At 43.5% G+C, this 24,086-nt stretch overlaps 1 protein-coding gene across 4 annotated transcripts in view; it reads left to right on the top strand.

The window, feature by feature from the left end:
• kifc3 (kinesin family member C3) overlaps positions 1–24,086 on the top strand; it is a 59,953-nt gene that overhangs the window by 5,774 nt on the left and 30,093 nt on the right. For 2 of the 4 annotated variants that reach the window (XM_078173074.1, XM_078173072.1), the window contains exon 1: positions 14,885–15,303. The exons of 1 other annotated variant lie outside the window; for it this stretch is intronic. In XM_078173074.1, the coding sequence (XP_078029200.1) occupies positions 15,019–15,303 (285 nt within the window). In that variant the 5' untranslated portion in view covers positions 14,885–15,018. Of the gene's footprint in view, positions 1–14,884; positions 15,304–19,959; positions 20,115–24,086 lie in introns of those variants that run through there. One more of the 4 variants, XM_078173076.1, reaches the window with a different exon arrangement.

Raw genomic sequence — 24,086 nt, 5'->3', positions numbered from 1 at the left:
ACAGCATGATGACATCGCTGAATCAAAGGAGGCGTGACATGTAACACAACAGCATCGGCCTCCAGTGTGACATATAACATACGTGTCAGCAGCTCTTTATAAACAACAACAAGGCAGCAAACCAACGGCTGTTCTTTTTAAGGAAGCGATCATGAAATCGTTCTATTCTGCTTTTATTGAGTCTGTTTGTTCTTTTAATTTCATCTGTTAGTTTGGTGATCTGAGCCATGAAAAGAAATACAAGTTGGAAAAAGTGGTGAAGTTGTGCTGTGAGATCATTGGTGTTGCTTTAATAACCTCAAACATGTGTATGAACAGAGGGTCGCCTCTAAAGCTGTGTGTGTGTGTGTGTGTGTGTGTGTGTGTGTGTGACGTTGTTAACAGTGGAAGGATTTTCTACCTCACTGTGTCTCTGGGAGTTTTACAGTAATATAAAGCCCTATGTGTCTGTGGAGGGAGCTGTGTGACGACGATAAATGTCCTCAGATGATGATGTCACTTGTAGGGCTGCAGTCAACCAAAGAAAATCTTGGTCGACTAAAGTCGCACATAATCTTCAACTAATCGATTAGTCGTGGGGAAAAAAAATCTGCACGTTATTTTTACTTGTGCGGTGGTGTGTCTGTGTCACTCTGCAGTTACACCTCCAAAACACTAGTCGGCGGTGGAGGACTGTGTTAAGAGCTGTAAAGTTTAGTTCAAATCAAACTTTATTTATATAGTTGATTCAAAACACACATTAAACACACATTAAATATGACTTAATAGAGACACATTTCCCCACCAATACAACATGCTAACGTTATTAGCACAAATCTATGGCATTTTACATTGTATACATTAGCCTAGCGTCTAGCGATCTTTTCCTCTTCTCATATGAAACCAGGGACAACAGCAACATGTAACAAAGGTAACGGCACATAATTTGGCTCCATTACAGCTCACAACATTCACCGACAAAACAACTGTCTTATACTAAACACGTTTTCCAAGCAAATACAACATGCTAACGTTATTAGCACAAGCCTATGACATTTTACATTGTATACATTAGCCTGGCGACGAGCGGGGATTTCCTCTGCTCATGTAAGGTCAGGATAAATCACACACATGACTTAAAGTGCTATTTTAGTGGAGGCTTTATTGTCTTCACAATTTATTGTTTCTTATCTGTGAAATACAGTAAATATAAGCTTTGTTTCCACTGAGGGAAATGGTGTCAGCTTACAGAGACAGACAGGAGGTCTGCGTCACCGCGACTCTGAGCGTGAGGGTGGGCGAGTTCAACTTTCTGTCAACAACGGGGGTGTTTTGAACACACCCCTATTTTCACAGGTAACTTAGCCTGTCCCCCCACCGCAGGAAATAATGGATTAATCCTGGAAAGCTGTTGATGTAGCACTTTTCTCCTTATGAAAGTAACACGGCGATTATTTGACTAAGGAGAATTTGGTCGGACGAGAGCATAGCAACCAAATAATCGACTAGTCAACCAGGAGACTACAGCCCTAGTCACTTGTAGTCTTCGACTGGCGCCGACTCAAGATTGAGAAGTAAAAATATCTGGAGGTGTGGAGTCAGAGAGAAGTGAGACCTCTGCAGCTGCTGCTCATCTCTCAGGTTTTCATGAGGAAGAAGAACACATGTAGTAAAAAAGATGATGTGATTCTGCTGCATTAAATTTAAACTGTAGTGTTCAGTGAGTGACAGAGTGTCAGTTCAGCCATAAGTCTGTGGAGTTTATGTCTTCTTGTACATTTAAGGAAAACTGAAGGTTAGATGCTACAAATAGATTTTTAAATTAAAGTGTGCTGTGAGTGAATCATAGTGATGGGTGCAATAAAGGTTCAGGAAATCTTCTTGGTCCTTCAGAGAGCTATAAACATCAGAACACTCAGAGAAACATCGCCTCATATGTTTTTACTAAATCTATAAATATGTCTGTGTGAAACTCAGCAAAGTGTAAAATATGTGCACTGTGTGTAAACACGCCTGCAGCCATGCTAACTGCTCTGATGCTAACATGCTAACAGTGACCATGCAAGAAGAAGAAGAAAAGTTATTACAGTTCATGCTGAGGGGAACATCAACAGTGAAGCACACTTCATCACAGATCATCCAACAGATGTTTCAGTCAGGAACAAAGTGAAGGACGGACACAGACGGACTGACAGACAGCTAACGTGGCTCTGCTGATGTCGGAGTGGAGGATTTTTGTGGTTAGAGTTGATGTGATGGAGAATTAATGGGTGATGGAGGGAGGAGTCAGCTGGGACTGGGTGGAGTCAGAGTGATGGAGCTGTACTGAGTGTTGGAGGGAGCAGCAGTGTGACAGTAGGGACTGTGTGGAGCCTGTTGGTTTATTGACTCAGTTAATGAGCTGAGATGTTCTTTGATTTGTGTTGCAGAGACAGGAAGTGGTAACAGGATGTTAAATGAGCTCCTCAGCACTGAGAGGAGGTGAGCTCATTGATGACATCATCAGTCCGTGACCTCAGAGTGTAACTCTACAGGAGCTAAAGCCGACAGCTGATCCAGAGTCTGTGTTTAAACGTTCACTGAGCCGACAGATCCACAATCGACTGGTGACACTGAAGTCACAGCGTTTTATCTGTAATAACAGAGGGCGTTAAATCTGCCCACAGCTCAGTCTGTCAGGTGTCTGCAGCACTTCTGACAGGTGTTATGACGCTGTTGGTCAGTCTGTCTGCTCTGTGTCACATTTGCATTACATGCAATTAAAATGATTAAAGTCGATGAACAGACTGAAAACTTGATCTCAGGAGGTGAAACTGAAGCTGACAAACTTTTCCTTTTAGAGAAATAATTTACAGTTGGATAAAAAGGTGATAAATCACAATATATCGTATCATGACCTAAGTATTGTGATGATATAGTGTTGTGTGTCCTCTGGTGATTCCCTCCCTGAATATATACATTAGAACATTTAGTACATTATGACACTGTTGTCAGTCTGTGATCGCGCTGATCCTTATGTGTCCTTTTCCTGCATCACATGACATCACTTCCTTTTTGGTGCTGACTGTGGGTTCATTCTGTTGAATGAAAACATGATGTGACAGTAACGTCACATGATGTTAGTTTGACTCTGCAGATTTAGAATAACATTATATTTTAAGATACTTGTAAATGTGTGAGTGAGGTCATGCAGGGTTGCCAACTTTGGTCAGAGGGCCGGAGTGAGATTTTAGCTTGTGACGTAATATCTGCTTGTGCGTGCGTGGTCATCAATGGTGGTTTTTGTTTTTTTTTAACCTTAAAAGAGTTCATATTCACATGAGGCAAACAGAAGAAATGAGTGTATGTTTACATATTCATATCTATAGGCCTAAGCCCCACATACGTCCATAGATGTATATTTGTTTTACGGCACAGATCAAGGTCAGTTTCATCAGTCTATGGTAGTACAGTCATCTGCTTAAACAATCCAGTAATATGTTCTGTTGTGACAAACAGATTTTCTTGGGGGGTTCTCCCCTGGGAAAATTTAGAAATTCACACGGCGAAATCTTATTTTCCTGCAATTTCATACAGAAATAGATCAGTTTAAGGACTTTCAGTGACCTGTGTACAGGGCTGGACTGGGACAAACAAAATGCCGACATTAATATATCTTATTTGTACTTGCACACATTTTATTAAAAATTGAACTGATGAATCTTGTAGAGTTTCTTTGGCAAGTGCTTTCACCATAGGCACTGTGTACTCCGGGGCCATCTACTGCCACCAGGATGTTTATGAGAAGTGAATGAGCACATTGATTTTCTAGCCTTGGTACTCATGTACTTCATGTAGGGTACTACTGAGATTTATTTTAATGTTGGTAACAGCTCAGTGTGTGCGTATGGCATTTCACTATTCATAGTGGGCCGCCATGGCCAAAAATGCCCGGGCCATTATTTTGTCCCAGTCCAGCCCTGCTTTATACCTCCAGGGTTTCCGCAAATTATCGCGTGATATTATGATCTCGCGATCCGACAATTCCAGCTGCTCGCGTGTGCGCCGCTACAGTTCCAGTGGACATTGACGCCCGGCACGGGACGGAATGAGTCCGCGCCGTGGCCAAGTTGCGCACGTGATGGATCCAGTGGACATCCAAGCCACACAATGGGCTGGACGTGGGAAAAAAAAACAAAAAAAGGACTCGCAGACGGTGGAGTGAGATTTCTTAAACGGGCTTGAGAGAGTGACATTCACGCCAGATGCATGACACTTGGCAACCCTGCCGTAGTCGGCTGACAGCTGTCCAATCAAAGCGCAAATATGGATTGCGCACCAATCAGAGAATAGTTTTCCACAGAAACATTCGGCTGCACTCCATTTCACTCAACCAGTACGCCGATCAGGTCCTCTCCCCTCTCTGAAGTCTGGCTGCAAACTTCAAGTCCGCCCACCCGGCGCGCCTACTGTTTGAAATTAATTTCGAATACTCATCTGCCAGCTGGCGTGAGAATTGGTTGGGCAGAGTGAGACCGTGAGATGGAAGGTGAATGCATGTGTCACACGCCGGATGCGTGAGAGTTGGCAACCCTGGTTACAGATGTTTTTGTTTCTATCAACTGGATTTAATCTGAGTGAAGGTGGAGTCTGATTCTAATCCAATACAATTGTTGTGAAACTCATCAGTTTTATTCTTCTCACAGTCTGCTCGCTGTCTCTTCTGTGTGCATGGGAAAAATCTGGTGTTCAAACACGACCCTGGCTCTGTAAATGGGTAACAGACAATCCACAGTGTGACAGCTGAGAAACAGCCACAGACGAGGAGGTCAGAGGAACAAAAAATAAAAGAAAGGGATGTGATCAGGTCCGGGCCAATGGCTGCTTCAACGTCACTGAGGAGAGACCTGTGAGAGATGAAAGGCGTTAGGGTGAAGGTTGCTGTGTTTCTGCTAGAAAGATGGGTAACACAAGTTTTACTGTTTCACAGACCTGCAGGTCAGCTGTGAGTGGCGTTGTCTGGAGCTGGTGTGCCGGCCCAGGGAAAACATATTGTCCTCTTTGTGTGTTAGCTTTGCAGCAGCAACTGTAGCAACATATGCTAATGCTAACATTAGGTAAAGTTATATCACTGGCTTTGCTGCTCGCTCTGTACGCCGCACAATGTTTGCAAATGATTTTGTTGCCACGAAGACCTGTTAGCTGCACTACAGACACATCTCTGACCTCTTCCTCTTCCTCTCCCTCTTCTTCTGTCTCTGTCTCTCCCTCTTCCTCTCCCTCGTCCTCTCCCACCTACCGTCCTCACTACAGTAGTGAAACAAAAATACAGTGTTTCCAGTATATTGATTTATGTGTGACTTCACTATGGATGGAGATCCATCGACCCCAGCGCCGGGGTGTCAGAGTGCTGGCAGCAGCGCTCAGTCTAACCAGCAACAGAAAGCTGTTGATGTGGCGGGCTGGTGGGGAGACGGGGCAGTCTGGGATCAAACCCCCGGCACTGGGGTTTGCTTTGGCTGAATCAGTCGCTACAGCAGCTAACAGAGAGGTAACTGAAAGTCTGTGTCGTCCCCATGTTGTAACTGTTGTTGCCTTGGCAGTGTGTGTCCATGAGTTTGGGGGAGGAGCTTCTGAAGGAGCGTGTGTGTGTGTGTGTGTGTGTGTGTGTGTTTTGAGTTGAATTAGAGTTAAATTAAATTCTTCCTGCAGAGTCACACACTGCACCTTAATGAGTTTCATATTCTGTCTTTATGAATTTCTGTTGGACTTGTTTGGTGAACTCGACTTTCTCGTCAGACATGACTCTGACTGACACGCTGCTCTCAGTCTGCAGTGTGGGTGTGGTGCTTTAAACATAACGTCTTTTTAGATGTGATGATGATGATGATGTCAGACCTTCTTCATCCAGAGAGCCTGAACACAACACGACAGGAAATTAACTGTTACCATAAAGAAAAATACTGAAACTGAAGAAACTCAGGTTGCATCAGAAGAGCACGACTCTGCAGTGTGTGTGTGTGTGTGTGTGTGTGTGTGTGTTAGTGTGTGTGAGTGAGAATCCAGCTGTTATGTAATGTGTGTGTGATTAAAACCAGACGGCCACAGACAGTCACACTGATCCTCTGTGAGTCCAGCAGGTGGAGCTGTTGAGCCAGATTTCCCATGATGCTGCAGGGCGTCTGGCTGGATGCTGCTCTCCTGTCTGTGTGACAGTCGGACTCTGACTTCACTTCCTGCTCAGTAAAACACAGAGCTGCTCCTCTGCAGAGCTGATGAGACAGAACCAAACTCCATTCAGATTTTGACTGATTTTACTGGACAGTTGACTCGACTGCTCCTCCTCCTCCTCCTCCTCCTCCTCCTCCTGCCGTCCTGACCTCAGACCTGTTTCTGTTTTTAATGGAGCGTTCTGATTTATTCAGCTGATGTCATTTATCAGTCTCTTTAAGATGTGACTGCTCTCGTCACATATTATTCTTAGTTTCTTCCTTACCAGATGGAAAAACACGAACACTCCTGAAACATTTATGAACATAATTTATGGTTATTATGATGGACTGAAGTAATTGTAAAAACAAAGATAACAAATGATTGCTATTGGAAATGACCATTGACGCCACCTTTAACCAACCAAGCCTTTTTAAATTCCATAAAAAGTTAAACTTTAAATGGAGTTTGTATTTGAAGAACACGTCTCTGCAGTGAAACTGAATGAAGCTTCTCATGTTGTTTTATTGGAGTTTAACTGAGCAGTAAATGAAGTCTGAGCCGCTGACAGTCACACGTAAAACATCATGCTCAGTTAATGACCAGGGCTGGACTCAGAGCTCTTCTCCTGTTTCCTTTTTTGAATGATGAAAACACGACTGCTGTCTGCTGGTGTGGAGAGTGCTGGTTGGCCGTCGGCTGTCATCTTTGTCTTGTCAAGTCTGTGCAACTTGTTGTTGGAGGCACGGGTGACATAAGGCGGCGCAACAGTCGGCCTTCATCACAGCTGGTTCTTTGGTGTCAGTTTGGTGTGTCTGGGCCTTAAAGGGACAGATAGGACATCTGTAGTGGGGTTGTATCAGGTACTTCTCCACAGTCAGTGTGTTACACACAGTAGATGTCAGTCAGCATGTCGTCAGTTTGGAGAAACAGGCTGGAAGTTCAGTGATGTTCTGCTGTGGACGTGGTCAGCAGCCAGATATGTTTTAGTCACCTAAAAAAAATCAATATCAGTTTAAGTGTGTGCTATATTTAGAATATTTTGACCTCTTTACTTTTCTGTCAGACAGCCTGTTCCAACAGGAAGCTGTTGTTGGCTGGCCATCTATGATCTTGAGAAAGTCCACCAGACTCCATTAAGAAAACCAGTGAGTTAACACCAGTGGACACAGGAGCTGCTGGTCGACTGCTGCCTCCAGTGTGTTCGTGTTACTGTGTGACTTTGGTGAATCTGAATTAAGCCTTTAAAACACCAAAGTCACACAGTAACACAAACACACTAACTGATGGAGGCAGCAGTCGACCAGCAGCTCCTGAGTTCACTGGTGTTAAATCAGTCTGGCTGTGAAGGGAGAGATATAACAGCTTCATTTTCCTGTCAGAAACTGCTGTCTGACATGAAGGTCCGACCAATCTATCCCTTCTCACCTCGGCCCGTCAGCTCCCACTGTCAAATCTCATGAAAAAAATCTTGTAGTCATTTTCACCGCGGCATTAAAATTTGACAAACGAATCAATCAGGTAGTTAAAGTAAGTTTCATGCAGCTACTCACTGAATCCAAACTCAGATCATTTCCCTGTGCTTCTGACCTGGAGAAAGTCATCCATGCCTTCATATCCTCCCGCCTTGACTACTGTTACTCACTTTACTTGGGTATCAATCTGTCCTCCTTATCCCGTCTTCATCTTGTCCAGAATGCAGCAGCCAGAGTTTTGACAAGGTCACCCCCATTCTTGCCTCACTACACTGGCTGCCTGTTAGCTCCAGGATTGATTTTAAAATTCTGATGCTTGCATATAAGGCGCTCAGTGGTCTCGCCCCCTCCTACTTAACAGAACTCCTGTCCCATAATCACACAGCCAGAGAGCAAAGGTTTTTATCAGTCCCGAGATCTAGGACTCAGTGTGGATCTAAGTGTTATGGGAGTTATGGGAGTTTCTCCATCGCTGCCCCAGAATTGTGGAATTCTCTTCCTCCTCCCATCCGGCTCTCCCCCACCGTTGAGATTTGAGATTGAGTCATTTAAAAACTTACCTGTATTCCACCGCCTTTGATTGTGCCTAAGCCAACCACCCCAAGTTTTTTTAACCTGAAGTCTGTGCCTTTATTGTGCTTTTATTTCTACTGTTATCCTTATCAGGTTTTTATTGCACCTTATTCTAATTGTACTGTTGTCTTTGATTGCACTATTCTTTTTCTCTTGTTCTCTTCTTTTGCTTTTTGTTTTCCTCTGTGTATGATGTTGAGCACTTTGTATCAACGGTGTTGTGTGCAAAGTGCTATATAAATAAAGTTGAGTTGAAGGTAAAGCAGTGAAAATATTCTGAACACAGTGTACATTTAAACTGATATTTATACTTTAGGTGTTTAAAATATGTTTTGTTGCTGCAGCCCGTCCACAGCAGGACAGCAGCCTGGTGGACGGGCTGCAGTGGATGAAAACCTGATACAACCCCACTACAAAAGATCTGAATTCTTCCTTTAAGCTGGAGGAGGAGGAGGAGGAGGAGGAGGAGGAGGCCCTTGTTTCCTTCATTGTCAGCTTTTCTCTTCTCTCCTCCACTTTTCCTTTTTTTCCCAGACGACTGATGTCATGTTACAACCACGTTACATGACTCTGTGTGTGTGTGTGTGTGTGTGTGTGTGTGTTTCCATCCAGCTGCTCACTCTGTAATTTCCTCCTGAAATAGCTCTGACGGAGAGCTGAAATGGGCGTGTGCAGTGCATTTTGGGAATCTGTAAACCACTTAACCCAAACAGCCTGTCTCTCGTCATCGCGGTTTAAAGCTGCAGTGAGTCCAGGTGGACGAGCTGAACACAGTTTACACACATCAAGACTTTTGTTCTTACAGTTACTGGTGCACACGTATGACTGTATGTTGAAGGCCCTCTTGTGGTTCGGGTGATTGATGATATTTGAAAACCTGTTTTATTGCTCGTGTTATTCCGTCACTGACTCCTCGCTCCTCTTCAGAGGCCGACAGGAGCCGAAAGGTTTACAGAAATCATCTCGGCTAAAAACAGCGAGCCTCACGTGTGTCACAGGACACATTCTGTCCTCCGTTGTGTCTCAGAAACTGACATCCAGAGACAAGTTTGGTCTCATCTTGGAGCATCTGCAGATTAATTTCATACCTGATAGGATCCACTAAAGTTAGGCGCCATACGAGGCTGGGCAGTATATCAGTTTTATACTGTGATGGTTACATGTCCAGTCTGATGTGGAGCTCACAGCTGATCGTTATGTGGTTTGTTTAAATGATGTAACAGAAGTGTATATTTGATGGATGCAGTGTGTTCAGAGAGCTCTGATGTTAGGGGACGCTCGCTGGACGCTCATTTCCTGTTGTCATTATGTTCCACTGAGGAGCAGCTGCTGAGTCGAATAAGACTAGAGCTTAAAATAAACAAATCACCGACTCAAATTGATCCTCCTTTAATGATGTGATATCGATTCATAAAATCCAACATTAATCTTTTAATATACTCCTGTTTACATGCATGTGTGAAGCTTTAACCTCGTTAATCTCGCTGGTAGTGAACAAGCCGTGGCACTAAATTATTAACGTACGTATTTTTAAAAGCCGGCTCTTTTATCTGTAACTGTTAGCTCACTGTTTTTATGTGTTGGTGTGTTTGATCGTGCTGCAGCAGCCGCTCCTCCTGCTGTCTGTCGCACAGACACACAAACACAGAGCAGAGATGCTGTAGTGGAGACAGGAAGTGAAGATAACTCGATGAGATAACATCTACGCTTGTTACTGTGAGTGCAATAAAACCTTCACAAAATAAAGTCAATACTTTATCAATACACCTGATCAACTACGTGTTAACATGTAGGAAAGGACCGCCGATCATATTATGTTATAAACAAGCACAGAGGCTTTACAGCTGATAGCAAGCTGAAATAACAACGCCTGTTTATGTCTGACGGTTTGTCTCGTATCTTAAAACTTACCTGTGGTCATGTGACCTGTGGTCATGTGACCTGCAGGCAGTGAGTCTCCTCAGCAGCAGGACTGATGATGATGTCTGTGTTCTTTATTCTTTCTAAACTTCACTCAGTATTGTGACGTCAGGAATATGATTTATTTTATTGATAGTTTAGATTTGTTTCCAGTCAGATATTACTGAGTTTATTTTGTGACTTTGCTCTTTTAATATTCTGTTGCTGCTTGAAAAATGCAATACAAAATGTGTATTGTAACTGAAATATCCCCAATCGAATCAATACTGAATTTAATCAGGACGTTGTGAATCAAAATCAAATCAATTCAGGGAATCAGTGGTGATACTCAGCCCTGCATACAACACCCGGTCTGAAGATGTTTACAGCGCGCCGACCTGAGCCAGGTGACCCTCGGATGAACTTTATTGAAGACGTGACTGGTTTGATGTTCCTGTGGTGAGTGATCCAGTTTCCTCAGAAACATATCAGGCTGATCTGATCATTGACCCACATTCATCTCTCTGAGTAAGACATTAACTAACTCCGCCCATGTTTACTCTTTATTATTTTATTCTTTATCAGGTACGGTTTGTTTGAGTTGGCAGGAAACAGAAGAGATTTTAATTACAGGTGGAGCGACATGGACTCTGTCTCACATTCAGCCTCACCTGGACTTTGAGTGGTTCAGTGAACCTGACATGGAGCTTTGTGTTTGTGTATTTCTATTTCCTGAGTTGGTCATAGTATCCCCTACAGCTTCTTAGACATCCTCTAAAGCTCTTGAGGGACTCTCAGGACCTTCTCCAGGACCTGTTGAAGCTCTCCATCGGCCCCCGGGTCCTCCCTGTGAAGAGGCGTTTAACATGTGAGCCGTCTTATTGGTGACAGTTTGACTCAGTTTCCTGCTGTGACTCCGCCCCTCTCATTAGGACCCTGAAAGCGCCCGCTGGACTGGAAACATCCTCTTTTGTTGCAGCAGAACGGTTTTGTTTTACAGTACGTCTCTGTGATGTACAGCGAGGGGCTGAATGATCTGTGCATCATGATTCAGACCGTTAGCTCCCACTGAGCCCAGTCCCCACAGGATCCACCAGTCTGTCACGTATACTGGACCAGAGGGTTGAAGTTACCATGACAGCCAGAACCAGGTCACCTCTGACCACCACGACGAGTCCTTCATTTAAAGCTGAAAATTAGAATCAGAAAGCCTTTATTGTCATCGTACAAAGAACATACAACCAGATCAGGAGTGCAGCGTCTGATCAGGTGTCAACGCAGAGAGCTGCTGAGACTTTGAGCCCCGCCGCCATCTTCATCCTAAATCAAAATCAAAACTTCTTTTAGTTAGAACGTGACACTGAAGCGTTAGTCTGAGTGGGCGGAAGTTCGCTGCATAGATCAGCCTCTCATTGGGTGGAACGAGCCACCTGCTGAAGTCCCGCCCTACCACCTCCGGTTGTGTAGCAGTTTTCAACACGTCCTTTACTAACTTTTGCGGTGTTTGATCTTGCAGGGATGTAGCCATTTTTCTGCCATGGTTCGCGTCCTGTAGGTGATATTTTTGTGGGCGTGTTACACCAAAACCTGTTTCCCCCCGGCAATATTTTTGCAAGCGCACCGTTGCTGTGGCACCGCCCAGAACGATTGTGATTGGTTGAAAGAGGTACAAGCAGCCGGGGCGTTTTTTTTTCTTGAGAAAGGTCTGGTGAGCCAGACTACTGAAGCGTTTACTGATCTGTCAGCAGGGTGACATCACTCTCACCGCCTCTCAAACTGCTGATGGTGTTTTTACTGAACTCTGCTGTGTGTCTTTACTCTGATCAGCTGATCACCAAGTACTGTTAGTTCAGTAACTTGATGACAGAGCTGTCTGTTGTCAGTTTGTTCATCATCCATTTTCGTAAGCAAGAGGGTTGCTGGTTCGATCCCAGGAGGAAGCCCTTCTGTGTGGAGTTTACATGTTCTCCCTGTGTCAGCGTAGGTTTCCTCCAGGTGCTCTGACATGTTCTCCCTGTGTCAGCGTGGGTTTCCTCCAGGTGCTCTGACATGTTCTCCCTGTGTCAGCGTGGGTTTCCTCCAGGTGCTCTGACATGTTCTCCCTGTGTCAGCGTGGGTTTCCTCCAGGTGCTCTGACATGTTCTCCCTGTGTCAGCGTGGGTTTCCTCCAGGTGCTCCGACATGTTCTCCCTGTGTCAGCGTGGGTTTCCTCCAGGTGCTCCGACATGTTCTCCCTGTGTCAGTGTGGGTTTCCTCCAGGTGCTCCGACATGTTCTCCCTGTGTCAGTGTGGGTTTCCTCCAGGTGCTCCAGCTTCCTCCCACAGTCCAAAGACATGCAGGTTAATTGGTGACTCTAAATTGTCCGTAGGTGTGAATGTGAGTGTGAATGGTTGTCTGTCTCTATGTGTCAGCCCTGTGATAGTCTGGTGACCTGTCCAGGGTGAACCCTGCCTCTCACCCAGTGTCAGCTGGGATAGGCTCCACCCCCCACAGTTCTTAACAGGATAAGCAGTTACAGATTATGAATGAATGACTGAATGAATGAGTTGTGAATCAGTATTTGGATCAAGTAGTAGAGTGTAACGGAGATTGAAAACATGATACCAGAGTGCTTTACATGGTGACAACTTTAAAATAAGAATATTTATAATAAAATGTGTAAATACAGTTTTACAAACGTAGAAACGAGCCTGATATAAAAATTAAATAAATGTGACAAATCCGTGAATCAGCTGATGTAAACACACTCCAGTCTGAGTTAAAGTCACATTTCTGTTTATATGACAGAAATTATTGATACAAAAGTCTGAAATGTGAAATGACTGAACTTTAAAAGTTGTTTTGTTCCATCAGTGAGTTCTCTGAGAGCAACAGATCGATCTGCAGATATTGAACATAAAGCCATGTTGTGGTATGATGTCGTGTTACATCATCAGCGAGCGTCCTCTGCAGAGTTTTATCCTGCAGAAACAACAGATGGTCTCAGGACGGGGAGGGAGGGAGGGGCCAGAGAGGTGCACTCTGAGTGGAGGGCTCTGTCTCTCTCTGATGGAGGTGAAGACTCGGCTTTAATCTGTCACAGAGGATAACGAGAGCGAGGGACGAGCCTGCAGCTCTTTACTTTCACCTTCAGACCTGCTGCTCGTCCAATCAGAGGGCAAACCGGACTAATGAACTAACGAAGCAGCCGGAGGATGGAGTCGAACACTGGGAGCTCGACGGTGGAACAAACGTCAAGTTCAGACTCAGCAGATGATTTGGAGTTTTCCCATCAGGCTGGAGAACAAACTTCAGGAAGTTTGCAACGTCTTGTTTTCTGTTCCTTGGATCATTTCCTGATTTAAATCGGCGTCACGCAGGATTTTATTCAGACTCATACCCGCTGGGAAAGTGGAGATGTTGGAAGTAACTGTATCACTGCAGAAACTCTTTTAAAGTTTTACTGTATTTAAAGTTATGTTCTTTTATTTTACTCACTTAGGGTTTTTTTTTTTTAGTCAAACAAAAATCTACATCTAGCTAAAAGAAAAGCATGCTATTTATACAAATTAAACTCTTTTAAATTAATTAAATATATTTTCTTCTCTGTTTGACAGGTTGAAATAAAAGCGTTTTTTTTTTTAAGTGGAACTCCAGTGGTTACTTTCTGCCAGGTAAAAATTTAAATCATCGTTTTTTGTTTCAAACAAAAATATAAATGTAGCTAAAAAGATTCTTCTAGTAAAAAAAAAAAATCAATGTATTTTCTCCTTCGACCGATTTCACTTAAATTGTTATTTAACAAAAATCTAAATTTTGCCAACAAAATACATTTTTAAATTGTTTTGCTCTTTTAAACATTTTTTTTAAATAGAATCTAAATGTAATTTCTTGTTTGAATAATTTTACAAAAAAATTATTTTTTCTCACTTAAAGTTTTTTAGTCAAACGAAAATCCAAACCTAGCTTAAATAACTTTTTTCTCCTGCTTTTAAAGTTTTTTAATGCAAAAAAAAATTAAACGTATTTTCTAGAAAAACAATTTTTTTAAGTCAAACACCAGAGGTCAGATCTTGTTTCTGCAACTTCCTATTTAATTCTTTTTTTGGTCAAACAAAAATTGAAATCTAGCTGGAAAAATTGCGTTTTGTTTTAGTTTTATTCTGGTCTTATATTTTTTCATATACAAACAAAAATCTAGTTTTATTTTTTTCTTTTCAGATTATGTTTTCAAGTGAAACACCAGAGGTCAAACTCTGTTCCTGCCCTGTGACTTGCTGTTTAAATCATTACTTTTTTAAGTCAAACAAAAATCAAAATCCAGCCCAATTGTTCTTTATTTTTTTGTCTTTTTTGTGTGACACTGAACTGCCCCTCGCTCCTCTGTGTTTATAAGAATACTTAATCAACGTCTGCTCAGCGTGCAGATGTTGAATAAGTGTGATAATGACGTGTCTGCGACTTTAACCTGACGTGAAGACAGATCGCTGTGCTAGTCTTGAGTTACTGAGAAACTGAAGCTGCTGGCTCTGGTTACTGTTCACATCGCTGAGGACGTGACAACAACAGAGACGACGGGACAAGGTCCACTGGTGTTTATCAGTTCTGTGGAAAGGAGCTGTGGACTGTGAGGGGGCGGGGCTCAGTGCAGAGGTGAAACAGGTGAGATATAAAAGCAGAGACGGAGAGCGGATTAAACAAAGTGCAGCAGATTAAAACAGCTGATGAGCTTCGTTCAGCCGGAGGGAAAATATTCAGACGAGGACACAGAGGCTGAATTCAAACGTCTGAGGATGGAAACACTGCCGGCTCTCACCTGGACGACCTCGTCTTCACCTGATACGATGGAGCTGATCGTCCACAGAGAGTAACCTTCGGTCTGAGCGGTTTCCTCCAGGTGAGCTGGACCTGTGAAACAAGGTCATGTACGTCCTGTGCACCCTGGCGGTCCTGACCCTCCACAGCCTCCTCAAGAGCTGGAACAACAAGGCGCTGGAGTCCGGACGGAGGTCTGAGGGTGGAGGACAGAGAGACCGTCCTGAGGATGGAGGCGTCCCTGAGGTGTGGGGGGCGTCCAGGTCTCAGCGTGGAGGAGATGATGCAGTGAAGGTGGAGCGGAGAGGAGCGAGGAGCTGCAGGGCTGAAGGGAAGAGGAGACAAGGAGGTGGCGGCGTGCGTAACGTCCCCGACAGCAGGAAGCGAGGGCAGGTGAGCAGATGGAGATCAGGTTCAGACACAAGAGGGTCTGTGTTTTACCAACTGCTGTGGAAAGTACTTTTACAAGTACAGATCTGAGGTACTTTTACTGTAGACGAGTATTTCCAGCTTTAGTTAGATTTAACAAAACATACAGAATCATCTCATGAATATATGATGCATAAAATAATTAGTAATTAATAATAACTCGTTTCTACACTGAGTATTTCTATTTTTGATATTTTGAGTACGTCTCATTACTTTTATCTGAGAAACATTTTAATGCCGGACTTTAACTTGTACTGGAGTATTTTTATTTTGTCATACTGCGACTTTTGCCTCAGTAAAATATCTGAATACTTCTTCACCCTCGACTTGAAAGAACAAAATCCAGATGAATCCAGATCAGATGACCAGATGAAAAGAGGTGATAACGTTATCTGATCCGACCGCAGCTGTAAACGAAACACTAAAACTTTAAACATTAAACTTTCCTGGAAGTTCAATTATTTTATGCCGTGTAGAATCCTGCTCTCTGATTGGCCGGCAGCTGTCTCTCCACCTCGGACACAGTTCAGGTCGACAGTTTAACGCCGTCGTTTATTCTCCCTTTACGAATGAAAATAAATCCTGTCTCAAACGTTGCAAAGGTCCCCGTCTTCATATTTCCATGTGTCATTTATGTTGCCATAGAAACAGCCAATAGATGGCACCAGAGGGCGGAGTCAAAAGTTTCACATAGCAACTAAAGATGTAACCGTGGACGAGGTCGTAATATTGTACCTTTAAATGGAGGCATTGTTGTGGATGGCGGAGGTCTGTGAGGTCATTAGATAGATCCTGACGTGTGGACGGAGGATTCTCTTCCCTATATTACTGATTCATTACGTCTGTTAGAATTTCTGGTGGTTCTGCTCCATGTGATGTGTATCTGTGAGCTTTCAGAAAACTTGCACAAATATGGACGACTTATGCCTCATTTCCACCTGTGTACGGAGACGAGTCAACAGGAAGTCACTACGAGAATCTCCATAATCTCCAATGTGCCTGTGAAACTCCTCAGTTTATCAAACTCGTCCACATATCAGAGAACGAAAATTCAAAATGTTTTAGTCGCTGAAAATTGAAAAAAAAATTGGGTCGACAAAAATTCAAAACATTTCAGTTGATGAACTTTATGACATTTTAGTCATTATGTGTGTCCACCACCAACAGTTCATCTCGTCAACAAAACCTGCACGTGTTACATACTGCAGTCTGTTCTTTGTTGACCATGAAGTTTTCGCACGTGAGCTAAATTATCTTTAGTACTAATTTCTTTTTCAACTGGCGGTCAGTAACGTAACATCAGTTCTTCTCTCCGGCAGTCTGATTGGATGATGAACAAAGTGGATCATCTGAGCAGTTCAGTGTCGACACTCTGACAACAAACAGTTTTAATGTTGGTTGATTCAGGAAGTGAAGGAAAATTCATTAAAGACTTTCATCTTTGGGTTGGAGGAAGGTGGCAAGTCCAAGTCAAGTCACGAGTCATCAGTGTTAGGGCTCATTTATGCTCCCTTTACGTACGAAAATGTATACGTCCGTTTCAAACGATGTTACCGTCACTGCCCACATACTTCCATGCGCCCTTTACGTTGGCATGGATGCTAACCAATATATCCACCAGGGGGCAGCCCAGAGTCAAAAGTTCATGACAACAACAAACTCAGAAACAAACATGGCGACTGTGGAGGAGATATTGATAATGTACCTCTTGCATAAAAGACAAAAACAGAGGCAGCGTTGTAGGAGGCGGTGGTCGGTGAGGCCGTTAAATACATCGCGACTGGAGGATGGAGAATTCTTTTCTCTAGTACTGCCGATGAAAGAAATTGAATTGTTATTTCTTCTTCGTGTCTCACTAGAGCTACGTATCGGGTAGTGACAGCAACACTGCCCCCACGGTTCCTGGTGGTACTGCTCCGTTTGGCCCGTATCCGTAAGCTTTATGGAAAGGTGCAGAAATACGGACGAAATGAACGCAGAGCACGGACAGAAGGCTGCGTCTGTATCCAGATCCGTATTTAACGTTGAGCATAAATGAGCCTTTAAAATCCAAATTGAGTCTTTTTGATTTTTTTTCAAGTCAAGTGTAAAGTTGTCAAATTTGTGACTCGAGTCCGAGTCATGTGAGTCGAGTCCATACATGGTGTAGAGTTTATCAGCCTCTGACTGAAACATCTCTTGTGTTTATTGTTGTTTGACTTTTTCTGTATTTTATGAAGCTGCAGGAAACTGATTTTGATCTGAAGCTGAAACAAATTCAACTTCTGTTAAATATTGACTTTATGTGCAGTGGTGGATAAAACATGCCTGTTTCATACAAAGAGACGTTTGCACATGGCTGTGGTCGTGGTGATGTCGCTCTTTATCAGAGTGTGAATCAGTCAGAGAGTCTTTGTGAAGCCAGAGGCCTAAATTCAACATTTCTCTGTGGAGGTTCTGATTGGACGACAGAGATCCTGCTGGTTGTTATTGATTCACTGCACATGGAGAAACATTAGAACTGAAACTTGTCATGCTGCTGCTGTGTGTGTGTGTGTGTGTGTGTGTCTGTGTGTCTGTGTGTCTGTGTGTGTGCGCGTGTATGTCCTGGTCAACGTTCCAGTGAAATGGGATGTTTGCGGTCGTCAGCGTGACGTTTGCTGTCATCAGCAGGAATGTTTCTGATCACATGATGTTTAGAGGCTGAAATCCTTTTACATGTGGACGCTGGTGTGTGTGGAGTCTCTGTCCATCAGATCAGGAGTTATGTAACCACACATTCATCATCTGATGATGATAATCTGACCGCTGATCTCTGACGACACAAACTGATCCTGCACAGCCCCAAAAACCCCCGTCTGTACTTGTATCAAAGATCAGCTGTGAAGGTTTCTATTAAACTGACTTCAGGAATGAGCGTTTCTCTTTTTTACCTGTCAGGTTCAAACTGTCTGCAGCTCCATTAAAGTCTTTACATTACGGTCAGTTTGTTACATCCTGCTTTTAAACATGTGTTTATCTGTTTATCAGTCACTACCAAGAAGCAGCTTCTCTTCCTGGGGTCCACACAAGCGAACATTACGTCATAGTGTAACACAAATATATCTTTATAAAGCCAAGGCACAAAGGAGCAAAATACAACAAGAAAACAGGAATCAAAAAAACAAACCAATAGATTAACCACAATAAAACTATTAATGGCAACAATGACAACAAGTATCCACACTGTATCAAGATAAACAAACAACCTCTTGTGTCTTTAACCTCTTTGTAAAAACAGCTGCACTTGTTATATGTGTGATGTCTGATGGCAAACCATCCCATAATTTCATCCCTCTGATCATCACAGCATGGTGGAAGTGAAAAACACCCTCTTGCCTCACGCCAAGTGTTGATTTAATCGCCGTTACTACTGTAAGAAATTGCTGTTAAAGGATATCTGGAGTTTAGACAATAAAATATTTCTCATAAATCAGATTCAGACAACTTAATTAATCCCACCAGGGGCAGCAGCTCGCCTTGCACACATACTATAACATACAGTAACATATAAACACACATGAATGAGTAATGAAGTAAAAACACAGAAATAATAATCTGGAGTTCAGTGGAACAAACAAATCTATAAATAATAAAAGTTAATAGAAAAAATATTATAAAAGAGATTTTAAAAAACATAAAAACAAATATTTACAGAGAATTTGAAAGACAACAGATTAAAGATTTTGAGTAAAATGTGAGGACAGCCTGACAGCAACAGAGAAAATTCACCTGTAACAACATGATGTTCAGAAGAAGCCGAAGTAGTTGAAGCTTCCTGGAGGATTTGTTGAGCAGAGAAAAAACCATCATGTCCTTCACCAGTGACCAAACGACGTCTGATGATGTCAGCTCTTGTGTCACAGGTCAGTCGTGTATCTCTGTTCTGGACTAACTGTAGTTTTACTGCGTCTTTATTTGATGCACTCGACCAAACTGCAGGTCAGTGATGACCTGATGCTTTAACAACATGACAGGTGCATTCATCTCTGCCAGACCTCCTCCCATAACCATTAATGTGAACAGAAACATTTCATCTGATTTCAGCATTTATTAATTTATGGTTTTATATTTTACGTCTGTTTTAAGATTAGAAAGATTCTAAAATATTTAACTGTGAATTCCATCTAAATATTTATTTGTCTATTTAAGATATTAATGTGATGGATGATTTCAGGCCAAAAAATGATTTGTTTTCTCTCAAACCGCCAAAAAGTTTCAAGCTGAGGACAGTTTTTAAATTTCATTGTATTTATTTAATTTAAAGGGAAGTTACGATAAAGAACAATAAACATAAACAAAGTGTAGAAATATAAAAACAGGATGTGATGTAACACTTTAGAGACAAAATGACAAAATAAAAGTAAAAACTCCAGATTAAGTTATTGAAGTCACACACACACACACACACACACACACACACACACACACACACACACACACACACACACAGGGCTGTTGAATATTTCAGTTGGGGGAGGAGCTGCTCCTCACGCTTCAGTTGACGCTGAAATATTTATCAGGGAGGAGGGAGGAGGAGGAGGGGGCGGGGCCAGAGGAGGTGTGATGCTGCTGTGCTGTTGCTAGGGGAACAGAGAGGGAGGAAGGTGTGTGTGTGTGTGTGTGTGTGTGTGTGTGTGTTGAGGGGGTCTACGGGTGGCGTTGACACTGATCCTGCTGCGTGTGTGTGTGTGGAGCTGCAGCGAGGATGAGGAGGATGCAGCGATGATGCGGACGGTGAGGCCGCAGGGAGGGAGGTAAGGAGCAGACGAAGGGATGGAGGGACACAAAGAGGAGCGATGGTGGGACAGAGGGACGGAGGTCTCAGGATAGAGAGGAGAACACAGACATGTTGAACAGAGGTGGGGAGCAGTGGGTGAGATGGAGGTCTGGCTGTAACCTGATGCAGCAGCTTGTGTTTCCAGTGATGACCTGAATACGTGTCGTGTGTTCAGAGGGACGGCGGCGTGCAGCTTTATTTTCTGTGTGATTTCTGTCCCCGTGTGGACGTCCTCACTCGTCCTGATAATCCTCCTTTTGTCTGGTAACGTTTCCTCTCTGTGTTCTGCCTGCTGTGATCGTCTCTGTGTCTCACATGTATGAGCGTCTGTCTGCGGCTCGCTGAAGCAGGTCTGATGATTTTGGTTTTTATTAACGTTCGTCTTGTTTTAGAGGCGGAGCTTCTCGTTGTAATTTCACTGTCCAGCTCGTCTCACGCCAACAAAGGTGGACGTGTTCACACCACGCCGCAGAACAGGTGCAGACACAGGATACAGGATACAGGTGCAGACATGGGCTGACTATGAGACAGTGGGCCCCTGGGCACAGGTACACTCAGGGCCCCACCCCCTCTCCTACAGAGGAACAGGACACGCCTCTCCACGCCGGCGACAGCCATGGCCGGAGTCGTTATGCTTTCACGTTGTCCATACGTACGTCCCGTCTTTGTGAACGCGATATCTGAAGAACGCCTGAAGGGAGTTTCTTCAAATTTGGCACAAACATGCACACTGCCTTAACAATGACCTGATTAGTTTTCAATGGTCATAGATCAAAGGTCAAGGTCACTGTGACCTTCCCTGTCTCATTTTGTGAATGCAATATTTCAAAAATACCTTGGGGGAATTTTGATTTAAATTTGGCACTAACGTTCACTTAAACTCAATGATGAACTGATTAGATTTTGGTGGTCGAGGGTCAAAGGTCGCTGTGACCTTGGAAAATATTTAAGATTTATATGCGTGAAGAAGGTCAGAGAATTTTTATGCTTCAGACAAACCAACAGAGTGAGACTTCCTGACTGGTGAAACCATCAGCTGATCACGCGTCAGTTTCAGGAGTCACATGATCATCCACAGTTATCTTTATTAGGCCTCCATGCCGGTGATAGCCACGGCCAGAGGCATTATGTCTTCAGGTTGCCATCTGTATCGTTCTCATGAACACGCTATCACAAGAATGCCTCAAGGCAATTTCTTCAAATTTGGCACAAACATCCACTCGAACTGAAGACTAAACTGATTGGAGTTTTGTGGTCAAAGGTCAAAGGTCAGTGTGGACAGTGTGTCACAAAACATGTTTTTGTCCATAACTGAAGAATTCATTCACTAATTCTGACCAAACTTGACACAAATGTCTAACAGGATAAGATCATGAAGGTCAAAAGGTCAAAGGTCAGCTTGACTGTGACATCATCATGTTTTAACGTCATATCTCAGGAACAGAAGGGGAGACATTTGGTCAGATACTGAATTGGTGACTCTAATCTTGAAACTGTGCTGATTGTATAGATCTGTGTGTGAAGCATCCATGTTTTCACTGACATGGATGGAGACTGTCAGAGACACTGGACTGGTGGGCGGAGTCATACAACCACAGGGTGGACTGGTGGGCGGAGTCATACAACCACAGGGTGGACTGGTGGGCGGAGTCATACAACCACAGGGTGGACTGGTGGGCGGAGTCATACAACCACAGGGTGGACTGGTGGGCGGAGTCATACAACCACAGGACGGGGATTCTGATTGTGTCTCTTTGTGGTCCTTTTGAGTCTCTTCCTGGTCGGTACTTGTGATTTTACCTTCAACATTTTGCAGGGGAAGGGTGTGTCGGGGGCTCTGACAGTTTGGGCCCCAGGGCCTGTGCCCCATAGGCCCATTCAGTAACCCATCGATAGGTGCAGATGAGGGACAAACGGCAGCATGTAGAGGGAGAGGAGAGGTTGAAAATGATCGTGGATGCAGCGTGTCAGCCTGCGGCGTTCAGTGGCAGCGGCGGTCTCACGCTCCCTCCTGTCTCAGCAGGTGTGGGCGGAGCTACACGCTGGTATTTTTAGAATCTCCAGGTCTCATTGTGATTTCAGCCACTATTAAAGTGGGTCAAAACGTGGAGCTTTCATCGACTTCATTCAGCTGTGTGTGTGTGTGTGTGTGTGTGTGTGTGTTTGTGTGATTCATATCTCATTGATATTTTGTGCTGTGCAGGGTTTAGCTTCCTGTTAAGGTTTTAGTTTCAGGCTGCAGCTAACGGAGCGACTCATGTGTTCAGTGTTTGGTTGGTCGGTCGCTGTCTCCACTGTGTTTTGGCGTCTTTCAGCAGGACACTGAGCCCTGGATTGTCCCCTGATGTATATATGTGTGTGTGTGTGTGTGTTAGTAGAGAGCTGTTTGCTGCTGTGGACAGACGTGTCTCTAATATGATGTAAAGATGTGTTGCTGCAGCTTGGGATGTGGGTTTCAGTCAGTTTTGCCTTTGACAGCCTGAGACCATTGACCCGGTGAAACCTGCAGAGCTGATGACGTTCATCATTTTCTTCAGCTGGACTCAGAAACCTGTGACTAACAGTTTATTCTTAAGAAAGAAAAAAAAACAGGCAGCAGAAAGGGCAGCAGGCTGGAATCAAACCCACGCCTGCTGCAGCAAGGCCTTTGTACAGGGGACACCTGCTCTACCCACTGGGCGTCCCTGTCCTGTTAAATCTAATGCATTGTGCCGTCATTTCAAACTCAACACTTTCTGTATCTGTTTCAAATTAAAAGCCCTTTATCGTTTCAGCTGAGAGAATCCCTTCATTTTTTAAGAGGCCGTCCACACGCCGCGTCTTTAACCACCTGGAAAACAAGAGGTTGGCGCTGGGTGCAACTCTTGTGCCTTTTCTGTGGCAGCTTTTAAGAGCGTGGCGGCAGGCTGCATCTGAGGTCTTCTCACATTTATCACAGACTGATATTAACTGAAGAAGGAAAGATATCTGTCAGCTGTGACTGGTTGGTCCTCATCACATGACATGAGGTGTGCGCTGCTGCGTTCCATAATTTGAACTCAGTTTATCTCAAACTGAAAAATGGGTGCTCAGGTATGCATGCCCTGCTGCAGCGGTGTTGCTCTGGCGTTTGAGTGCGTCTGTCGCACGTCTACATTGAAAACAATGAATTTTAAGGTGCAAAAAAACGTGGCATGTGTATGGGCCTTAACAAGCTTTTATTGTGAAACATTTGCAGGAACTTCCTGTGGAGGATTCAGTGACTGTCATGTGGTACTTCAAATGTAGCTCCGCCCATCTGGTGACACATTTTATTTTACTACAGTAACAGCTGAGCTGGAACATGAACAGACACAGTGACTGAGACAATAAAAAATAAATAAATTAATAATAATAATAATAATAATAATAATAATAATAATAATAACAATAGGACATCACACATGTTGTGAAAGACGACCAGTGATGAGTGATGATTGATCATTCTCCTTTCTCCCTCCACCTCCACAGGGATGGAGGAGCATCCTAGGACAGAAAAAAATATAACAGACAATTAAAAAGAAAACAAATGAAATGTAAACGCTGTGTCAGAGGAGAAAGAGAAGAAACTGTGAATATCATCAGGCTGCAGAGACATCAACAGTTACTGCTTCATATCTGAGGCTCATATTTTAAATATGTTTATTTTTCATAAAAGCTGCTCCAGCATTTTTCTGCCTGATTTAATGAAGCGGTTTCTCCTGCTGTGGCTCAGCGAACAGACTCGTCTGCTGCTGACGATGAAACACAACATGTCTCTCCTGTTTTTACAGACGGACGAAGAGACACAAAGAAAGAGACGCTGATCAGATCAGATCATTGAAAATAACACAAACACTGATGATCATGTTTTAATGAGCTCATTCACACCAACAGTTTGTTTTGATCTGATTTACCTCACGTTACAGAAACACTCTGTCTGTGTGGAGTC

This window comes from Epinephelus lanceolatus, chromosome 2, assembly GCF_041903045.1.
Source record: "Epinephelus lanceolatus isolate andai-2023 chromosome 2, ASM4190304v1, whole genome shotgun sequence".
NCBI lineage: Eukaryota > Metazoa > Chordata > Actinopteri > Perciformes > Serranidae > Epinephelus > Epinephelus lanceolatus.
The sequence above is the reverse complement of the archived record's forward strand: the minus strand, read 5'-3'. Positions and strand labels throughout refer to the sequence as shown.